Below are 24,089 nucleotides of genomic sequence, written 5' to 3'. Positions count from 1 at the left end.
TGATTGACACGTAGACCTACCCATGACTGCAATGACCATGACTAAAAATCTGACCAATGCATGCATATAGTGATTGACATGTAGACCTACCAATGACTGTAGCTTGTTTATTTAAATTTTGACCTACCAATGACTGCAGCATGTGTATAATGATTTGCATGTAGACCTCCAAATGACTGCAGCATGTGTATAGTGATTGACACGTAGACCTACCCATGACTGCAATGACCATGACTAGCAATCTGACTGATGCATGCATATAGTGATTGACATGTTGATCTACCAATGACTGTAGCTTGTTTATAGTGATTGAAATGTAGACCTACTCATGACTGTATCATGTGTATAGGGATTGATATCTAGACCTCTCAATTACTGCAGCATGTGTATAGTGATTGACACGTAAACCTACCCATGACTGCAATGACCATGACTAATAATCTGACCGATTCTGACTGACTAGTATGTTTAAACAAAAACAACCAATTTAATTTAAACAAAATGTCTTCTTTTGTAATCAAGTCATGTTTAGCTCTTTTTTATGTACAGTTTGTTTAAACTGCAGACTTTAAATGAAGGTGGAAAGCTTTAATTAGCATTTAGCTCAGGAGAACACCTTATCAATTTAGCACTACTACTAAGCAATGTTTGGCTAAATTAAAAGAAAATACAAAGATTTAGTTGTAAAATAGTCATGTTTCTAAACAATGTCTCTTAATAGTAGCATTTTAATTGTGATTTTTTTTTTTTTGTGGGCTAGCATTAGCATTTACCTAGCACCTTGAAAACAATACAAGATTAGTTTCATTTGGCTAATCTTGCTTATTCTTTCCAACACTTGAACACTTTTAATGCCCAACTCGCCATGTGTGGACCAGCTTTATTCTAAAAGTCTGCTTGATGTTTTAGAAGATGGCAAAAAGCATGAATACATGCTTACAGCAAGTCCCTGGGTGTGTTTAAATGCAATATCAGAGCCTTCCTTCGCTCTGGATAAGACCATCAAAGATTTCTGCAGCGTGTCACGGTCCAGCTGGACAAGTCTCCAGGGACGTGTCTCACACACGACTAGAAAGTCATTTGAGGGATTGTCTTTGAAGAAGAAAAATCCTTCGCCTGCTTGCGTTGGCAATGGAGCCTCATTAATGACTTAAACTTTCTGTTTGTATTTTGGAAGACACTTTTGTTTAGCTCAAGTGTGTGTGCACACGGACCCATTCAAAGATCTAACAACGTGTTCTTTTACGCTTCCGTTTTAAACAAAGACTATAAATTCTCATCTATGTCTGCTAAATAACTGATGAGGCAATCGAGCTCAGTCACCCACTGCTCCTGAAAAGTAAGGAATGAGGCCTCATTTTACAGCTTTTTTAAAATGTCCTTAACTGCAATAATATATATATATTTTTTATTGTTTGCAGGTTTGAACCTGATTTTTTTTTTTTTTTTTTTTTTTTTTTTTTTTTTTTTTTATATACAAATGTTTCAGCTTTTCCCCTAATACTATATAATCGTAGAAGGCTGTTTTTTATCCAAATATACTAAAATACAATCATTCAACAAAAAAGTATTTGTTTTTCTGCTTATATTCTTCGATTTCAGTTCGGAAAAAAACTAATTTTTATTTTGTGAACAAAAGAAAATTTTCATAATTGATTGATTGTTAAGATTGTTTTTCAGATTAAATAGTTTTTCAGGCACACTTTAACATTTTTTAAAAACCAACCAAAAAACGCTGTTAATTGTGGGTTGAAAAAAAATCTAAATTATTCCATAAATAGGAAAAAAAAGTAACAAAAAAAAAAAGTAACAAAAAATAAAATGTTTGTTAGATTTTGATAAACACAGACATGCATACAAACGTTGCCTTTTTTCTTATTTGGAAATGAAATATTTTGTATTGTTTTTTGGATTAAAAAATCTAGATTTAAAAAAATCTAAATATTGTTTTATTGTTGTTTGTATAAAAACAATTTTTTGTAGCTCTTCTGTCTAAAAATTATAAACCTAATGTAGTTTTTTTCTTACAGGAAAAAAATGTTTGTTAGATTTAAATAAATACATGGGGTACGTACATAAATACAGTACATATCCACTTTTATTATCTGGAAAAAAACAATATATTTTTTACTGCTTTTGGGGATTGAAAACAAACTAAATATTGTTTTATGTCTTAACCAAATGTAGGAAACACATAAATGATTGTAGATATTGTTGTGCGCGACCATTCTTTCTCTCAGGGAATAAAACACTGGTCAATCCCAAATTCTTTTGGATGACTTATATGTTGAGTAAAAAAGACTCCAGAGACAGAATACCAAGTTTTACTGAAGCTTCAGGAGACCAGCCCTTACAATGCAACTATAGCATCAGCAAGCAAGGTCTAAATTCAAACAAAAATAGTCAGCTATGTCGAGCGAAAACAGCCCTTTCCGCCCAGAAATAAATGCAGCTGCTACTTCAAAACAGATAAGAAACTGGCCAAAACAGCTCTGTGAGCCGACAAACAGGAGCCCTTAACACAAAACAAAAGAGTTTACTAGCGGACATAAGAAGAAAAACCCAAAGAGTTCACATGGGAAAATACTAGCTGATTTAAACATGACTATGGATTAAGAAAGAACACTTACAAATATCTCATTCTCAGAATATTCAGCCTTAAAATTATACAAATTTAGATTTTTATCACATAAAATAAACTGTTTGATTTCAATGAATAATTATATAGTGTATAAATGAATTTTTACTTTTCTTATCTGAAAAAAATATAATTCTTACTGCTTTTTTTGGTTTGGACACAATTTAAATGTTTTTTTAATCTAAATGCAGAAAAAAACAACATTATTTCTTGTAGAATAGATCATCAACCTTAAAATGATAAACATTTACTTATTTATTTTATTACATAAATAAATTGTTTGTTAGTTTACAATAAATACTTAGTTTACTAACATAAATAAATCTCCACTTTTCTCATCTGGAAAAAAAAAACAAATTGTAAAAAAATGTTTTATAATAAAAAAAAAAAAAAAAAAAAAAAAAAAAATATATATATATATATATATGTGTGTGTGTGTGTGTGTGTGTGTGTGTGTTTATTTATTTTTTATTTTCCAAAATAAACACCATTTTTGTAGCTCTTTGGTCTTAAAATAATGACAATTTTGTATTTTTTCTTCTTCCATGAAAATGAAAAAAGGTTTGTTAGATTTGAATAAATAAATACTGTATATAAATCTACGCATTTCTAACCTGAGGAAAAAAACACTGAGTAAAAAAACGAGGACAATTATTATTTTTTTGGACAGAGTTGTTGTATAGAAATAAATATTTAACGAATATTAGAGTATAAAAAATGCATTAAAGCACATGAGTCAGCAGAAAGTATGATAATTCAACAACAGAATATTTGAGCCAACATTAGCTGAGGCGTGCAAATATTGACAACATTCAGGCAGCCTGCCTTTCCAATGAACCTCTAATGTCTGCACATCAAATATTAAAAGCGCTATTTCCCCTCCTTGTGTATGCTTTCTATATGCAGCTTCATGTATGGCGAGCTCACAGACAAGGACACGACGGAAAAAGTGCGAGTGACGTTTGAGAATTACGAGATGAACTCCTTTGAAATACTGATGTACAAGAAGAACAGTAAGTGGCTTCTTCTTATTATTCTCGACGCTCCGACTTGGTCAGCGGGGTGTTGCGTAACCTTCCTGCAGGAAGGCTTCATGTGGCCTCGAGAGAGAAACGTCTCGTGTCTGGTGCACTTCTAGGGACGCCTGTTTGGTTCTTTGTGAAGATCGCACCGATTCGGAACGAGCAGGAGAAGGTGGTCTTGTTCTTATGCACCTTCAGCGACATCACGGCCTTCAAGCAGCCCATTGAGGACGACTCTTCCAAAGGTCGGTAGCAGGAGAAGAGATGTAAAAGAACATTTAAAAAAAAATTATTTTGTGAATTAACTCTACGAGAGTAGCGTAGAAGCAGCAAAGTGAAATGTGGAAGTCACGACAGTGTTTTCCCCACACGACTAAAATCTATTGTCTAATTTGCCTAATTGGCTATAATGCATTTTTATCAACACTGTTGACAGGGTCAGCTCTAAATGTTTCCTTTGTGGCCCAATTTTGGTCTTTTATTCCACTTATTTAAAATTATTAGACTCCTGCAGGGTTACAACCCCACGCTAAAGCCCCAGATGCACTAAAAAAATAATGATTTACTTAATTTGGTTGGAACTAACTTTTCCAAACAAGTGCAAAAAACCTTATTTTACCGCAGTTTTTTTGGCTTTTTAAAGATAGGATTAATCAGTGCTTCTCAATTATTTTCTGGTACGCCCCCTAGGAAAAGAAAAACATTTCATGCCCCTAACCCCACTCTCCGTCGCGACTATAAATAGTATCATTAGTCTATAAAATGTTATTTTTTAGTCTGTCCTTTGCCTCCATTTCTTTGTGGTGTACAGCCCTTTGTTTTTCAACTGTGCTTGTCTTTAAAGGGCTTTATAAATAAAGTTGGTATGGTATGGTATAAAATTGTTGTAAGTACACCTCTGCATAACATTGTATCTTCATTAGGGCTGTCAAAATTAATGCCATGATAACGTGTATAATAACTATAAGATCATATTTAAAAACGTTTTATTAAAGCAAACTAATTGTCCAGTCATGGTATTAAAACTTGAAAATGATCTCTCTCGGGTGAACTTATTAATGACAAAAACATATATTTATCTGCGATTAATCTCGATTAATTTTTAGTTGACTGTGAAGAAACCGTGATTAATGGCAAATTAAATACTTTAATCGTTTGACAGCTCCAATCTTTATTAACATTAAATCAGGGATTCTCAAACTGGTACACGGGCTCCCTCCATCTAGTGGTACGCCAAAAAAAACACTTGATTAAAGTACAGTGTTTTATTTTCCTATATTCAAACACAGTGTTACGGTTCAAACTCTGTGTAATGTTACAGTGACCACAAATATTACATACATTATTCTTGTTAAATAAAACATCTGCCTTGTTTTTAATGCATACTTAGCCCTACTATGCTACTGTATTTTATTGTTGGCCATTACGGTGTTTTCTGAGGTGGTTCTTGGTTAAAGAAGTTGGAGAACCACTTGTTTAAACCTTGAATAAACGTCAAAAAGTATGTTGTTTCAACGTTGTATTTGTGTTGTAGAATATTGGTTGGGAAATGACCAAAATTCAATTGTCAAATTAACGTCAGAACCCAACACTGATTAAACGCCGTCAAAAAGCATGTTGTTTCAACGTTATGTTTGAGTTGCTCAACGTCAGGACCTCATTTTACAAGTTCTCAACGTTGTTTCAATGTCTTGTTGATCTCAAGAAACATCAGGTTACAGAGAAGTAAGTCTACGCTGCTAACCAAGAAAAGTAGAGAGAGCCAGATAAAGACAAAAAAAAAACGTGCAGATCTTTTTTCCCGCTTTAGGAACGTGAAGACCGAGGGAGTAAGGAGAATGAGCAAAAGACAGACGTTATCTGATTGTGATATTAGCAAAGACAGGAATGTTTTGGTTAAATCTCGAGATATGGCAGTAATACAGCATCAATCACAAAAGAAACCCATTTGGAGAGTAACCCTTTGATCAAAAGATAAATACAATGTAAATGAGCGATCTCCAACATCACAACAGTCCTCGTTTCATATTTTTGGGATGTGTGGGTTAGGGCAGTGGTTCTCAAATGGGGGTACGCGTACCCCTGGGGGTACTTGAAGGTATGCCAAGGGGTACGTGAGATTTTTTAAAAATGTCTGAAAAGAAATGCAACAATGCAATATTCAGTGTTGACAGCTAGATTTTTTGTGGACATGTTCCATAAATATTGATGTTAAAGATTTCTTTTTTTGTGAAGAAATGTTTAGAATTAAGTTCATGAATCCAGATGGATCTCTAATACAATCCCCAAAGAGGGCACTTTAAGTTGATGATTACTTCTATGTGTAGAAATCTTTATTTATAATTGAATCACTTGTTTATTTTTCAAAAAGTTTTTGGTTATTTTTATATCTTTTTTTCCCAAACAGTTCAAGAAAGACCACAACAAATGAGCAATATTTTGCACTGTTATACAATTTAATAAATCAGAAACTGATGACATAGTGCTGTATTTTACTTTTTTATATCTATTTTTTTCAACCAAAAATGCTTTGCTCTGATTAGGGGGTACTTGAATTATAAAAAATTTTCACAGGGGGTACATCACTGAAAAAAGGTTGAGAACCACTGGGTTAGGGTATATGAAAAACCAAGCACAGGCATCTCTGTAGGGCTTCAGAAATTCAGCAGGGGCTAAAAAGTGTCTTATCTTTAGACAAAATCAGGCCAGTGAAGAGAAGCAATACAACATAAATCACACAAGGACTAAATTGCAGTAGACAAGAGATTACCAGAATATCAGTTTTGCCACAAGATGAATCGCTACATTTGTTGGTAGTTGCTTTTGTGAAAAAGAGAATCTAGAGAAGTCCGAAGCTAGCCTTGCAACTCTGTTCCCTCCTGCCACCTCTTTTTATTCTCTGGCAGATCAGGTGCTTTTGATGTGTGTTAAAACGTTGCCATCTACTGTACGGAGTTGTGGCAACAAGCTCCATTCACAGAAGCCCATTATAATGTCTCAGGGTGAACAGGCGGCGCCAAATCGACTTGCGGCGGTCCGGATGTATTTGTGGCGTGCCGAATGAACGTGTGGGTTGTCGCCGCGACACGGTGTAATGGTACTGACGATTGCCTGTGTTGGCGGCGTGCAGGATGGGGGAAGTTCGCCCGACTCACCCGAGCACTGACCAGCAGCAGAGGCGTCTTGCAGCAGCTTCAGCCGACGGTACACAAAGGAGAGAACGTCCACAAGCACTCGCGACTAGCAGAGGTGAGACTATGGAGGGTAATATGTGTCTTTATAACAAGAGCTTTTTTTTTTTGACACTGAATTTATGTAACTGATTTTTTTTGCTTGTGAATTTTGTGAACTGAATCTTCTCAAATTATGCTGACAATTTCATTGAAAAAAAAAAAATCTGTGTTTTAAAATTCGGTGTATAAAAATGAATAGAAAAAATTCAGTGTAAAAAACAATTCAAGTTTGCTGCTTCAAAAAGCAAGACTCACTTCCAACCATTGGAGTCATTTCTATTGTTTGAAAATATCCACCAGGCCACATTGAAGTGTTTATTATGTTGTATTATGCCAAGCTGCCCCAGTTAACTGCCTTTTTTATGCTGTTTTGCAAGACCTGTGTCACATGACATTAAACTTGACACCTCATTGGCTGGTTCTGAGGCAGGATCGATTGTTTCAGTCTTAAGTTACCGGAAGTGAGTGTTGCTTTTTGAAGCAGCACATTTTTCAACACTGAATTTTTCAGCACTGATTTTTTTACATTGAATTTTTATATACTGATTTTTTTATACACTGAATTTTGTAATTTTTTTTACACTACATTTTTAGACACTGAATTATTTTATGCTGAAATAATGTTTATACATTTTTTACTTAACATTTTTAGACAATCAGTCTTAACTTACCTGAAGTGAGTGTTGCTTTTTGAAGCAGCAAATTTTTCGACATTGAACTTTTCAGCACTGATTTTTTTACATTGAATTTTTAGATACTGATTTTTTTTTACACTGATTTTTTTATACACCGAATTTTTAGAAAACATTTTTTACAATACATTTTTTCGACATTGACATTTTTTTTTTTACACACACTGAAATCTTTTATTCTGAATTAATTATAATTTTTTTTTTACACTAAATTTTCAGACACTCAGTCTTAACTTACCGGAAGTGAGTGTTGCTTTTTGAAGCAGCAAATTTTTGGACACTGAATTTTTCAGCACTGATTTTTTGACATTAAATTTTTATATACTGATTTTCTTACGCTGAATTTTTTTAAAAAACTGATTTTATATACACTGATTTATTTATTATTATTTTTACACTGATTTTATTTAGTTTTTTACACTAAGTATTTAGACACTGAATTCTTTTACACATTTTTTTTTTCACACAATTTCTGGACACTGAATTCTTTTATGCTGAATAATTTTTTATTTTTTTAAATTTATTATACTGATGTTTTTACGCTGAATTTGTTTACACTGATTTTTTTTATACACTGATTGAAAAAAATTTTTTTACACTGAATTTTTTTTTTACACTCAATTTTTTGACACTCAATTTTTTTACACTGAATTTTTTTTCACACAACATTTTTAGACACTGACTTATTTTATGCTGTATTCAAAATATATTTTTTACACTAATTGTTTAGACACTGAATTGTAAAACGCTGCATTTTTTTCAGTGAAATTGACATTATTTCATGTAAAAAAAAAATAAGTTCACAAAATTCAAACGCAAAAAATTCAGTTTCATAAATTCAGTGCTAAAAAAGAAGGTTCCGTAATAAAAACACAAATTAACCTCCATATGAGACCAACACAATTTATATTGTACATGGAACGATCTCTGCGAGGGGTGCACCCTTAGCACAACATGGATCATTTGACATAGTTTTTTGTCGACCAACACAAATAGGAGACTGTCGGTTAATTAAATAGAGCATTAATTATAATCGGTTTCAGCAAAAAAAAAAAGTGTCGGATTACATCAGTCTGCATCTAAAGGTCCAATAAGACCGTCTGTTTTGCTCTCGCTAAAGTCTCTTCTTGCTCGCTTAGGAGACACATAACAGGTTGCTGTCTTTACTTCAATACATTGAAGATCCAGAAATAAAGTATGTCAATGTACATGAGATACAAAATAACATTACAACATAAAACAAATTAATTAAAACAAATCTATTAGCTTGACGTTGGATGTGCCGTATACATGCTATCAGTTAGTATTAATAATATTACATGGCGATTTTAACACCTCCAACTTTGGTAATGAAAACTCCAACTAGAAAGCACGTTACAGTCAAACAGCTGGTGTGTAATAAGTACAATACTTACAGGATAAACACTTTATAGAGTCCAACAAAAAACAAGACCTGTGCATTCAACTAAATGGCAAAGACTACTTCCTGACTACGACAACACACCTCGGACAAACTGAAATGAATACATACTTGCAAATGAGAGTATGCGATATAACAACTAGATCAGGGGTGCCCAGACTTTTTCCACTAAGGGCCACAGACTGACGAATCAAAGGATGCGGTGGCAATTTTGGATAGTTTTTACATTTTAAAACCAGAAAATTTAATTTCGTTAGAAATTTCTTGTGAATGGTGAAGAACCAAAGCCGAACTGAAATGCTAACAATTAGCACGAGATAGGATCAAGTAACAAAAAATATGAGCGAAATGAGCTAAAAAAAAAAAGCTAGTATGCTAGCAGTACCATGCTAACATGCTGACAATAGCATGTTTACAGTTTATGTGACACAGAGGTTTATACCTGTTAAATTAGCTAAAGAAATCTAGCATGCTAATGTTAGCATGCTAAAATTCTAACTGTAAAAGTATATTACTCTGAGGTGTGTACCTGAAATTGTTTTTTAAATGTTTACCTGCTATCATTAGCATGCATTAAATACTCAAATATATACCTAGAAAAGCTGCAAAAAAAAGCGAGCATGCTAACAGGTATTATTTGTCAAGTAACATAATATTTGATGCTTAGGTACATACCTGCAAAATTAGCAAAAAACTGACATGCTAATACTATAATTTTAACAATCGTGCCGCGGGCCGTTAAAAAATGATCTCCTGGCCGCACTTTGGACACCCCTGTGCTAGTTAGTACCGTATTTTTCAGAGTATAAGTCGCTCCAGAATATAAGTTGCACCGGCTGAAAATGCATAATAAAGAAGGAAAAAAACATATATAAGTCGCACTGGAGTATAAGTCGAATTTTTTTGGGAAATGTATTTGATAAAACCCAACACCAAGAATAGACATTTGAAAGGCAATTTAAAATAAATAAAAAGCTAGAAATTCAATAGGGTCCTCTGTCCCAAAGGGACATCGGTCCCTAATAATAATAAAACGCTAGAAATTCAATAGGGTCCTCTGTCCCAAAGGGACATCGGTCCCTAGTAAAGAATAGTGAACAACAGGCTGAATAAGTGTACGTTATATGACGCATAGATAACCAACTGAGAACGTGCCTGGTATGTTAACGTAACATATTATGGTAAGAGTCATTCAAATAACTATAACATATAGAACATGCTATACGTTTACCAAACAATCTGTCACTCCTAATCGCTAAATCCCATGAAATCTTATACGTCTAGTCCAGGGGTCGGCAACCCGCGGCTCTAGAGGCGCATGCGGCTCTTTAGCGCCGCCCTAGTGGCTTTCTGGAGCTTTTTAAAAAATGTATGAAAAATGGAAAAAGATGAGAGGAAAAAAATATATTTTTTGTTTTAATATGGTTTCTGTAGGAGGACAAACATGACACAAACCTCCCTAATTGTTATAAAGCACACTGTCATCTTCACTGATTCGAGTATTTGGCGAGCGCCGTTTTGTCCTACTAATTTTGGCGGTCCTTGAACTCACCTTAGTTTGTTTACATGTATAACTTTCTCCGACGTTCTAGGACGTGTTTTATGCCACTTCTTTTTCTGTCTCATTTTGTCCACCAAACTTTTAAGGTTGTGCATAAATGCACAAAGGTGAGTTTTGTTGATGTTATTGACTTGTGTGGAGTGCTAATCGGACATATTTGGTCACTGCAAGCTAATCGATGCTAACATGCTATTTAGGCTAGCTATATGTACATATTGCATCATTATGCCTCATTTGTAGGTATATTTCAGGTCATTTAGTTTCCTTTAAGTCCTCTTAATTCAATTTATATCTCATGACACACTATCTGTATGTAATATGGCTTTTAATTTTTTGCGGCTCCAGACAGATTTGTTTTTGTATTTTTGGTCCAATATGGCTCTTTCAACATTTTGGGTTGCCGACCCCTGGTCTAGTCTCTTACGTGAATGAGCTTAATAATATTATTTGATATTTTACGGTAATGTGTTAATAATTTCACACATAAGTCGCTCCTGAGTATAAGTCGCACCTCCGGTCAAACTACGAAAAAAACTGCGACTTATAGTCCGAAAAATACGGTATATAGTCCAGGCAGAGCCCACATGATCACGTGGGCAAGCCTTTCTTAACAATCCACACTGCAAAATAAGTAATAATATGTGCTGATATCGTATCGGATTGATTTGGCATCGGCCAATAGTCAAAGCTGCAATGTCGGTATCATATAAGAAGTGCAAACATTGGGACACCCCTAGTATTAATTGACACATTTCTGGTATAGTTCTGTCATTGTAATTACATCTTGTTTTTTGGCTTAAAAACAAAACAATCAATACATTTGAGAACGATCAGCTGAAGTTTTGGTCCCTTTTTGTTCGGGTTCTGGACTTTAGTGCCACAGGACGAGTGAAATTCTGTCTTTCTTTCCAACGTGTTTGCAGGTGTTGCAGCTGGGCTCCGACATCCTCCCCCAGTACAAGCAGGAGACCCCCAAGACCCCGCCCCACATCATCCTGCACTACTGCCTCTTCAAGACCACGTGGGACTGGGTCATCCTCATCCTCACCTTCTACACGGCCATCATGGTGCCCTACAACGTATCCTTCAAGACCAAGCAGAACAACGTGACGTGGCTGGTGGTGGACAGCATCGTGGACGTCATCTTCCTGGTGGACATCGTCCTCAACTTCCACACCACCTTCGTGGGCCCCGCCGGCGAGGTCATCTCCGACCCCAAGCTCATTCGCATGAACTACCTGAAGACCTGGTTCGTCATCGACCTTCTCTCCTGCCTGCCGTACGACGTCATCAACGCCTTTGAAAACGTGGACGAGGTGAGGCGGCATGTATTCTTTGGTCTTCCACAATTTGATTGGCATAGCGATGCATTCATCGTCATGTTTTTAATAAGCAACATTTCATCCCTCAACCTAACGCTTTCTTCATCTTGTTTGTTAGCGCACACAAACGTCTAACGAGCACCATTTGAGGCGCGCTCGCTCTGGATTTTGAGATAATTGACACACTTTAATTGGAGAAAAGATCTTTCAATTATTCAACACACACACACACACACACACACACACACACACACACACACACACACACACACACACACACACACACTGTGGTGTCAAAACATGCCCTATAACCAAGAGTACTTCCATAGAAGCTGACAGAAGCAATGCATTATGGGTAACAACAATAACACCATCTCCATCTTACTTGTAAATTTTTTTTTAGGGCTGTCAAAATGTTAATTGTGGATTCATCATTATTGTGTGAATGCCCAACAAAGCCCACAGTTTTCATCCGATCTGAACCGTTCGAGTATCAAAACATGAGCTGGGACATTTTGCCCAATGAAAATAAATGGGCCAATTTTCAAATATGCTCAACTCCCACATTTCTCACCCGATTCCACCATCCACACGCTCCACTCACCTCGGACCAGGGGTGTCAGAGTCAAGGCCCGCGCTCCGGGATGATATTTGATTAGTATTAGAACCGGCCCGCAGGCCACAGCCACCTGCTGCTGTTTTGCACGCACCAATATTCCATCAGTGTTGGCGCTAGGAATTTTCAAAATGGGGTCCCAGAGACCCCATCAAGTCATAAATATGGGGTCCCACAGTAAATTTTTGGGGTCCCACATTTTTGTAACCGTTTTGAAAACAAATGATAAATATATGTATTACCCTGTTATATCTCACATAGAGATGTCCGATAATGGTTTTTTTGCTGATATTCCGATATTGTCCAACTCTTAATTACCGATTCTGATATCAACCGATACCGATATATACAGTCGTAGAATTAACACATTATTATGCCTAATTTTGTTGTGATGCCGCGCTGGATGCATTAAACAATGTAACAAGGTTTTCCCAAAATAAATCAACTCAAGTTATGGAAAAAAATGCCAACATGGCACTGCCATATTTATTATTGAAGTCACTAAGTGCATTTTTTTTTTAACATGCCTCAAAACAGCAGCTTGGAATTTGGGACATGCTCTCCTAGAAAGAGCATGAGGAGGTTGAGGTGGGCGGGGTAGAGTGTGGCGGGGGGTGTATATTGTAGCGTCCTGGAAGAGTTAGTGCTGCAAGGGGTTCTGGGTATTTGTTCTGTTGTGTTTATGTTGTGTTACGGTGCGGATGTTCTCTTGAAACGTGTTTGTCATTCTTGTTTGGTGTGGGTTCACAGTGTGGCGCATATTTGTAACAGTGTTAAAGTTGTTTATACGGCCACCCTCAGTGTGACCTGTATGGCTGTTGACCAAGTATTCATTGCATTCACTTGTGTGTGTAAAAAACCGTAGATATTATGTGGTTGGGCCGGCACGTAAAGGCAGTGCCTTTAAGGCATGCCCCCAATATTGTTGTCTGGGTGGAAATCGGGAGAAATTCGGGAGAATGGTTGCCCCGGGAGATTTTCGGGAGGGGCACTGAAATTCGGGAGTCTCCCGGGAGGGTTGGCAAGTATGACTGGGAGACGCAACTGCTCTGTACTTCTCCCTACGTCCGTGTACCACTCCGAACAGCGGTGTTTTAAAAAGTCATAAATTTAACTTTTTGAAACCGATACCGATAATTTCCGATATTACATTTTAAAGCATTTATCGGCCGATAATATCGGCAGTCCGATATTTTCGGACATCTCTAATCTCACATTCTATATTGTGTTTTGGAAAAAGATTATCATAAACATTACTTAATTCATTAAAAAAATAATACAAATGAAAACAAATTTGTATGCATATGTAAATTTATTCAGTTATAAACATACATTCCCTTTCTTCTTTCCTTCTTGGATCTAAACTTTACCGCTGCCAGTATTTTTGTCTATATTTTTATTGTAATTTTTTCAGAAAGTGTTTGGCCAAAGTAAGACTAAGAAAACATTCTGAAGTTGTCTTCATTTTTTTGTTTTAATGCCATGATTTTAATAGTCCGGCCCGCGTGTGCACAGATTTACCTCCGTGCTAAAATGAGTTTGACACCCCTGCCTTGGACAATCAAACGAGTTAAAAAAAATTCCAGGAATTCCCAGAATTCCAAGGCCCTATTTTCACTTATTTCTGGAAAGTTTTCACAGTCCACATTTTTCAACCGTTTTTTTAACATTCAACCTTTAAAACATTCCCTTTAGTTGGGACAACAAATTCTCCTAATTTTTTCATACAAACTCCCAGTTTTCCCTCAATTCAAACTGTTACTACGTCAACATTTTTCAACTAATTTAAAAAATGTCAACACCAACACATTCATACAATGACAATTGTGCAGCATTACTACATTTACATTTTGTAACTTGAATATTAGCTAAGTATTAGTAATATTGTTATTATAAGTGCTAACGCACACCAACTATTTATAGCGGTGCCGTGATCACTTATTTGTGTGCCTATGTTTACATCATTGAGTGGTAAGCTGCTTCCCTTGCTCGTAAAATGTTGTTGTAGATCATAAATTATGTTTCTCACCTGGAAAGTAGAAGACGTACTCCGACAAGTTGATTAATTTTGACAGCCAATTTAGACCCAGAAATGGCGATAATGACACGAAAAAACGCTTGGTTCCATCTCCCCTTTTCTTCGCAAGGATTATGAGTCATTCTTCATCTAAACAGGAACATATGAACATCCTAGCAGTTTGCATGCTAATGACAGCAGACATTGTACTGTAAGTGATGTTTTATTATGTTTGTTGGCTCTCATGACGTCTGCAGTGAGCACTAATTAGCGTGTTTTTTATTATTGAGTTGCGTATGCTTAAAATGATGAAAATACGTAAATATTAAATGTTATTATAAATGTACATTACATACAGTACAGGCCAAAATTTGAACACACATTCTTATTTCAATGTTTTTTTTAATTTTCATGACTATTTACATTGTAGGTTGTCACTGTACTTGTTACTGTACTTACTAGAAAAGCAAAATTGGGACAATGTGTACAATGAAAATGAGGTTGATTAAACATATGAACATTTCTTAAACCATTTCATAATACTTTATGACAAACATTGTCCATGGAAACAACTCAGTAGAAAGCAGAGAAAGAATAATCAACCATGGATGACAAAATGATTAAAAAATGCTTGTAATAAGAATAATACATTATATGGAATATCTATAACACAAAGAACTACAGAGGCAGAAAATAAGTATAAAAACAAGCTAACTAACATACCATGAACATGTAGAAAAGAATATTACAGTCTATTAGACAGGAACAAAAACAATATGAGAGCAACATGGGGCATCCTCAATAGCATTAGTAAAAATGGCACTAAGAGGGATTACTCCCAATACTTCTCAGACGGAAACAAAAATAATGACAACATAAAGGAAGTGGTTGAAAGCTTCAATAATTACTTTGTAAATATTGGACCAAAATTGGAGGAAAGGATTCCAGACCCAGTTTCAATTGAGGACTATAATGATACCATAGATAGAAATCCCAACTTAATGTTTTTCAATAATGTGACACAGGAGGAAATAGTTAAAATCGTGACAAAATGCAAATCAAAGACTTCAACTGACAAACGATAAAAAAAGGTTATTGAAGAGATCTCAGGACCATTAATGTATATTAGTAACCTATCATTTCAAACAGGTCAATTCCCAAACAAAATGAAAATAGCTAAAGTTGCACTAATTTATAAGACTGGAGACAAACACCAATTCACAAACTATAGACCTATTTCTTTACTTCCACAATTTTCTAAAATCATTGAAAAAATGTTCAATAACAGATTAGAGAGTTTCACAAACAAAAATAGAATACTCGCTGAGAACCAATATGGATACAGAACTAATGTTTCAAGTTCGATGGCTTTAATTGAAATTATAATTAATAAGAAATTACCAATGCAATAGATAGTAAAAAATGTACAGCAGCAGTGTTGATGGATCTAACTAAAGCATTTGACACATTTACCGGTAATCACAATATTTTAATCAAAAATGGCATCAGAGGGTTGGTCTTAAACTGGATTAGAAGTTATTTAATGAACAGGAAACAATACGTGAAGCTACACACGTCTACAACGCTAAATATATCTTGTGGTGTACCTCAGGGATCAATACTAGGACCTAAATTATTCAATCTCTATATAAATGACATTTGTGAAGTTACAAAAGTTTTAAAGTTAGTATTATTTGCGGATGATACAACAGTGTTTTGCTCAGGAGAGAACACACAGAAGCTAATACAAATAATAACAGAAGAAATGAACAAATTAAAAAGATGGTTTGACAAAAATAGACTATCTCTGATGCTCAGTAAAACTACAATAATGCTATTTGGTAACAGTAGAAGAGAAAGTCAAACACAAATACAAATAGACGGAATATAAATTGAAAGAGTAAAATAAACCTTTCTAGGTGTAATGATTGATGATAAATTGACCTGGAAATCTCACGTAAAAATATACAACATAAAGTAGCAAGTAACACGTCAATAAGGAATAAAGCAAAACATGTTCTAGACCAAAAATCACTTCATATTCTTTACTGCTCCCTAGTGTTACCATATCTGAGTTATTGTGCAGAAATATGGGGAAATAACTACAAAAGTACACTTTATTCATTAACAGTGTTCCAAAAAAGATCAGTTAGAATAATACATATTGTTGGATATAGAGAACATACAAACCCTTTATTCATTGAATCAAAAATACTGAAATTCCACGACACAGTGAATTTGCAAACAGCTAAAATGATACACAAAGCAAACTATAATGTACTACCCACGAATATACAACAATTCTTCTCAACAAAAGAGGAGAAATATAATCTTAGAGAAAATTTTAAATTTAAAACATTTGTGCGCACGTACAACACTTAAGACCTTCAGTATATCAGTATGTGGAATTAAATTATGGAATGGATTAAGCAAATAAATCAAACAATGTACTAATATGATCCACTTCAAGAAACTCTTCAAACTTAAAGTGTTTACAAAGTACAAAGAAGAAGAACGATGATAAACATTCTGAATTTATTTCATCCATCCATTCATTTTCAAGATAATCTTACTCATCTCACCCATATGAAATATAACTTACTTCACTAATTATTTATTTATTTATTCATTTTTATTGTTATTACTTATGGAGTATATTGTGAATAAATTGAGAACAGGAAGTGAACAAAAGTTTTAGCAACTGCTATGTAAAGGAAAAGGGGTAGGATTAAATAAGCTATGCTTCTTCCTACGCCTTTTCGGACATGTTGAATAGACAAACTGGAAATTGTGATGTATCATGTTGTATGCTTGCATGTACGAAATAAACTCAAACTCAACTTAACTCTCAACTCAACTGAAGGCATCAAAACTATGAATGAACACATGTGGAGTTATGTACTTAACAAAAAAAGGTGAAATAACTGAAAATATGTTTTTATATTCTAGTTTCTTCAAAATAGCCACCCTTTGCTCTGATTACTGTTTTGCACACTCTTGGCATTCTCTCGATGAGCTTAAAGAGGTAGTCACCTGAAAGCTGTTTCACTTCACAGGTGTCATAGTTTTGATGCCTTCAGGGACAATCTACAATGTAAATAGTCATGAAAATAAAGAAAACGCATTGAAATGAGAAGGTGTGTCAAAACTTTTGGCCTGTACTGTATATATTTATATACATCATTGGGAGTCCTTTTGCAATGGGCCATGCGGGCCCTATAGGGTCCTTATGTCCCTGATTTGCAAATCATTTTCAACCCATATTCAGTTGAATATGCTACAAAGACAACATATTTGATGTTCAAACTGATAAACTTTTTTTTTTGCAAATCATTAACTTTAGAATTTGATGCCAGCAACACGTGACAAAGAAGTTGGGAAAGGTGACAATAAATATTGATAAAGTTGAGGAATGCTCATCAAACACTTATTTGGAACATCCCACAGGTGAACAGGCAAATTGGGAACAGGTGGGTGCCATGATTGGGTATAAAAGTAGATTCCATGAAATGCTCAGTCATTCACAAACAAGGATGGGGCGAGGGTCACCACTTTGTCAACAAATGTGTGAGCAATTTGTTGAACAGTTTAAGAAAAACCTTTCTCAACCAGCTATTGCAAGGAATTTAGGGATTTCACCATCTACGGTCCGTAATATCATCAAAGGGTTCAGAGAATCTGGAGAAATCACTGCACGTAAGCAGCTAAGCCTGTGACCTTCGATCCCTCAGGCTGTACTGCATCAACAAGCGACATCAGTGTGCGAAGGATATCACCACATGGGCTCAGGAACACTTCAGAAACCCACTGTCAGTAACTACAGTTGGTCGCTACATCTGTAAGTGCAAGTTAAAACTCTCCTATGCAAGGCGAAAACCGTTAATCAACAACACCCAGAAACGCCGTCAGCTTCGCTGGGCCTGAGCTCATCTAAGATGGACTGATACAAAGTGGAAAAGTCTTCTGTGGTCTGACGAGTCCACATTTCAAATTGTTTTTGGAAACTGTGGACGTTGTGTCCTCCGGACCAAAGAGGAAAAGAACCATCCGGATTGTTATAGGCGCAAAGTTGAAAAGCCAGCATCTGTGATGGTATGGGGGTGTATTAGTGCCCAAGACATGGGTAACTTACACATCTGTGAAGGCGACATTAATGCTGAAAGGTACATACAGGTTTTGGAGCAACATATGTTGCCATCCAAGCAACGTTACCATAGACGCCCCTGCTTATTTCAGCAAGACAATGCCAAGCCACGTGTTACATCCACGTGGCTTCATAGTAAAAGAGTGCGGGTACTAGACTGGCCTGCCTGTAATCCAGACCTGTTTCCCATTGAAAATGTGTGGTGCATTATGAAGCCTAAAATACCACAACGGAGACCCCCGGACTGTTGAACAACTTAAGCTGTACATCAAGCAAGAATGGGAAAGAATTCCACCTGAGAAGCTTAAAAAATGTGTCTCCTCAGTTCTCAAAAGTTTACTGAGTGTTGTTAAAAGGAAAGGCCATGTAACACAGTGGTAAACATGCCCTTTCCCAACTACTTTGGCACGTGTTGCAGCCATGAAATTCTAAGTGAATTATTATTTGCAAAAAAAAAAATTAAGTTTATGAGTTTGGACATCAAATATCTTGTCTTTGTAGTGCATTCAACTGAATATGGGTTGAAAAGGATTTGCAAATCATTGTATTCCGTTTATATTTACATCCAACACAATTTCCCAACTCATATGGAAACGGGGTTTGTATATAAAACTAAATTGAGGTGTTTGGATGTTCTTTTAAGGCAGAATAGAGCTACTCTTATCGACTCCATATTAAGCCGACTTTTTATCGCATTTCTTTACTCGTTAAAATGCATAAAAAGAAATATTGTGAATGATAGGCAAAATTAAAAAAAATTGTGCAGTTCCCCTTTAAATAGGGATTTTTTTTATTATTTGGCACAAATTGATGCACTTTAAATCTATTCTGTTGCAGACTAAAACAATTATGTTAATAAAATGATTCTTTGTTGTAATTTTGTTTTTCTTCTATGTTAATAAGGACACAATGTTATGCAGAGGTGGACTTCTAACAATTTTAGCGGCAAATGATACTATTTATAGTCGTGGGGGGGGAAGCGAAATGTTTTCTTCTTCCTCGAGGGGGTGTAACAGAAATAATTGACAATCACTGTCCATCTGCTATTGAATTCTAACTCCAGTTATTTTGTGAGAACTGTACACTTACTGTACACACACACACACACTAACACACACCGACTGATTGAATGGAGCCACTGGGTCCTGCACTTTCATTATATCAGTGCATCTTTGTGTGTGTGTGTTGCTCTACTGTGGCAATGTAAAATGCAGTGTTGGCATTCATTGTGTGTGTATGTACGTGTGTGTGTGTGGCAACTCTCGAGGGCTCTGTGGTAGCGCCGACGGTGCTTGGCGTTATCAGACGCCGTAAAGGGAGCTCGGTGTCGAGGTGTCATATTTGCTCGTGCAGCGTTTTGAGCCTTTCTCGCCTTTCAGTGTTTCAGCAGCTGGGATGCTGACGACAAGTTCAACAATCAGGAGCACAGGTGGTCAGGGCGGCGGGGTCATCGGATGTAAACGATGCCAGGTTAGAAGACGGATTACTTAGAGCAGCTGATTTTCTTAGGCATTTAAAAAGAAACATGCGTGAATGTCGTTTTTCGTCCTTTTTTAACTGTTCTTTAACCGCAGCTGGACAAAAATTGTACTGAAAGAGACACAATTACATCCTCATATTCCTTGTTACACACATGCGTGTGTGAGATTCATGAGTGTGCGTGTCATGCCAGAACACCTGCTCCAATTTGAGAGCAAACTGCAACGAACGCGTCGTCTATCCACAGTGCGAAGCCGCTTCCAAGATACTAACCCTCACCACCATGGTGCCAAATAAACCCCGATTTTTCCAAGTATTATTCTCACTGGAGGACTAAAGGAAAAGGACTCACAAGAAGCTAACTAAAGTTAAATGTAAAGTAGCGTACAATCCAGATGTTGATAATATTGATACCTAGTATAGTATTAGTACCGTATTTTCCAGACTATGGAGCGCACTGAGATATATGCCGCACCCACTACATTTTTGGGGAAAAATATATATATTTTTTCATATATTAGCCGCACCGCAAATACATTTGTTGTGAAATGAGTTATTTACACAGAAATAATGTGTAAGTGTTTGTTTACATACTTTAATTGTTTCCAAACAGTGTCTGCAACACGGCAGTAAAACGGCTAATCAAACAAAACAGAAGTCATTGACATGGACCCACTAGCTGCGGAAGCTAGCTCTCCAATCGGCTAAAGTTTCCCCAAACTACGGCCCGCGGGAAGTCCCAAGTTAAAAAACAAAACAAAACAAAAAAACATGTTATTTTTTATTTTATTATTTTTTTAAATCTGTCCTTTCTAATCCATTTTCTACCCCTTGTTACTCTCGGTGTCTTGTAAAAACAACAGCATTGTAAGTTAATATTACTAACACAGACACCTGTAAACGTGTTAGCATATTAGCTTGTTTACATTGCGATAGCACGTACAAATATGCATGAAAACACTCCTACAGACATCACACATAGGACGGTTTAGTAAGTATGAATTGTTTTAGTTCTATTGTAAAACTTACAAAACGTTGCATGGAGTGATGAATGAAGAATCCATACGAGTAAAAACGCTATGGACGGCTAGAAGACTGAGCGGCACGTCTACTTCCTGTTGAAAGCACTAAATGGAGGGACTCTGCAGCACCTGCATTGAACGAACTCATCCAAAAGATGTCGCCATATCACAAAAATAAACATTTTCAGTGTGTTTTCTTGTTTGTTTGGTTTTAAACCTATTTGTATTATGGCAGTCAGCGAAGAAAAATCCATAAATTAGCTGTACACTTTTATATGCAGCAGAGTTCAAATTTTAGGAAAAAAGTAAGAACATATAGTCCTGGACAATCAAACTACCATTTTCCAAGTAAAAAAAAATTCCAGGAATTCCCAGTTTTCCAAAGACCTATTTTCACCTCTTCCTGGAAAGTTTTCACAGTCTACATTTTTCAAACATTTTAGACCATTCCACCTTCAAAACTGTCAGGTTCAAACACTGATGACATCTATTAAACAAGACAAGAAGCAAGGAATTAAACAGAGACAGAATTACATTTGTCTCAATTGAGGAGAAACGCGTACACCTGTACCCTTGTACAGTGTCACCACGCTCTGACGAAAGATTGTACGCCTCCTCTTTTATTTGGACTTTCCCTGATTACATGACAACAGCTGTTTCTAAAGGGGCGGGGGGGTCGTAAACAGCCATCGTCTTTGATTACAAACAGTTCAAAGAAAAGGTCTGTTCAAAGAAAAGGTCGTAAAAGAGTTCAAAGAAAAGGTCGCCTGGAGGGGGAGTCTGGTCCTGCTTCCTCTCCGCTTTGTAGTTCTCGAGTCAAGACAAAATCTTTCTGTGGATTACAATACATCAAAGAAACAGAACACCTTCATGTTGCTTCCCATCCTACACAGTGAAGTTTTACAAGCCTTCTTCTTGGTAGGATCAAAGACAGCTTTTGTCTTCTCGCCGGGAACTCATGGCAACACAAAGTTTTGGGATAACTTAGATACAATTATTCTGACAAAAACATTCTTCTTAATCGGGACAACAAAACTACCATTTTTCTTTTCGTACAAATTCCCGGTTTTCCTGGAATTCCGAAATACCCATTTAAATTCAAACTTTTACTACGTTATATTTTTCAACCGTTTTGAAAAATTCCAACATCAACACATTCGTATCATCTAAGACAATTGTTGTATTTACCTATATTTTCAAAAATTCCAGTTTTTCCCAAAATCCCCAAATTTCAAGGAAATTTACGTTCAAATAAATGGACATCTACGTAGTTACACATTGCTCAAAATGTGCCATTTTTTACTCTATTCCGACCTTACAACCATCCACACACACTGCTATTCATACTGTATATGTCAAATGCAAAATATTTTGTCCCTTTCCCAAAATTCCCGTTTTTCCAGTAATTTTCTCCCCAATGAATGGAAAATATACAATCGACAGCATAACCCAAATTTCTTATCCGATTTGAACCGTTTCACCATCCACACTAGCATGTTTTCCGGTTCTGAAAATTCCCAGATTCCCCGCAATTGCCAGGAATTTCCCACTTTTGAAAATGAATGGGCAATATACAAACCTCTCCATATAAACATTTCTCAACCGTTTCGAACTGTTCCAACATCCACACACTTCCCTAACCCTGGACATTCAAGCCAGCATGTTTTCCGGTTCTTAAAATTCCCCGATTACCCGCAATTACCAGGAATTTTCCCCCATTGAAAATGAATGGGAAATATTCAAACCTCCATATCCCACATTTATCAACCGTTTCGAACCGTTCCACCATCCACACACTCCACTCACCCTTGACATTCAAACCAGCATGATTTCCGGTTCTGAAAATTCCCCGATTACCCGCAAGTACCAGGAATTTCCCACTTTTGAAAATGAATGGGCAATATACAAACCTCTCCATATAAACATTTGTCAACCGTTTCGAACTGTTCCAACATCCACACACTTCCCTAACCCAAGACATTCAAGCCAGCATGTTTTCCGGTTCTTAAAATTCCCCAATTACCCGCAATTACCAGGAATTTTCCCCCATTGAAAATGAATGGGAAATATTCAAACCTCCATATCCCACATTTATCAACCGTTTCGAACCGTTCCACCATCCACACACTCCACTCACCCTTGACATTCAAACCAGCATGATTTCCGGTTCTGAAAATTCCCCGATTCCCTGCAATTACCAGGAATTTCCCACCATTGAAAATGAATGGGCAGTATACAAACCTCTCCATATCCCACATTTCTCAACCGTTTCGAACTGTTCCAACATCCACACACTTCCCTAACCCTGGACATTCAAGCCAGCATGTTTTCCGGTTCTTAAAATACCCCGATTACCCGCAATTACCAGGAATTTTCCCTCATTGAAAATGAATGGGAAATATTCAAACCTCCATTTCCCACATTTATCAACCGTTTCGAACCGTTCCACCATCCACACACTCCACTCACCCTTGACATTCAAACCAGCATGATTTCCGGTTCTGAAAATTCCCCGATTACCCGCAAGTACTAGGAATTTCCCACTTTTGAAAATGAATGGGCAATATACAAACCTCTCCATATCCACATTTCTCAACCGTTTCGAACCGTTCCACCATCCACACACTCCACTCACCCCTGACATTCAAACCAGCATGATTTCCGGTTCTGAAAATTCCCCGATTACCCGCAAGTACCAGGAATTTCCCGCCATTGAAAATGAGTGGGCAAACCTCCATTTCCCACATTTATCAACCGTTTCGAACCGTTCCACCATCCACACACTCCACTCACCCTTGACATTCAAACCAGCATGATTTCCGGTTCTGAAAATTCCCCGATTACCCGCAAGTACTAGGAATTTCCCACTTTTGAAAATGAATGGGAAATATTCAAACCTCCATTTCCCACATTTATCAACCGT

At 36.3% G+C, this 24,089-nt stretch overlaps 2 protein-coding genes across 5 annotated transcripts in view; one reads left to right on the top strand and one right to left on the bottom strand.

The window, feature by feature from the left end:
* Nucleotides 1–24,089, bottom strand: part of hhat (hedgehog acyltransferase) — a 193,883-nt gene that overhangs the window by 3,179 nt on the left and 166,615 nt on the right. The window lies entirely within an intron of this gene.
* Nucleotides 1–24,089, top strand: part of kcnh1a (potassium voltage-gated channel, subfamily H (eag-related), member 1a) — a 135,635-nt gene that overhangs the window by 34,948 nt on the left and 76,598 nt on the right. For all 4 annotated transcript variants that reach the window (XM_061965726.2, XM_061965718.2, XM_061965708.2 and 1 more), the window contains 4 exons: nucleotides 3,545–3,651; nucleotides 3,777–3,905; nucleotides 6,791–6,909; nucleotides 11,490–11,882. In XM_061965726.2, coding sequence (XP_061821710.2) covers nucleotides 3,545–3,651; nucleotides 3,777–3,905; nucleotides 6,791–6,909; nucleotides 11,490–11,882 — 748 coding nt within the window. The remainder of the gene's footprint in view (nucleotides 1–3,544; nucleotides 3,652–3,776; nucleotides 3,906–6,790; nucleotides 6,910–11,489; nucleotides 11,883–24,089) is intronic.

The sequence above is a fragment of the Nerophis lumbriciformis genome, linkage group LG02 (genome assembly GCF_033978685.3).
Source record: "Nerophis lumbriciformis linkage group LG02, RoL_Nlum_v2.1, whole genome shotgun sequence".
Taxonomy (NCBI): domain Eukaryota; kingdom Metazoa; phylum Chordata; class Actinopteri; order Syngnathiformes; family Syngnathidae; genus Nerophis; species Nerophis lumbriciformis.
Note: the sequence above shows the minus strand (reverse complement) of the source record. Positions and strands in the feature narration are given on the sequence as shown.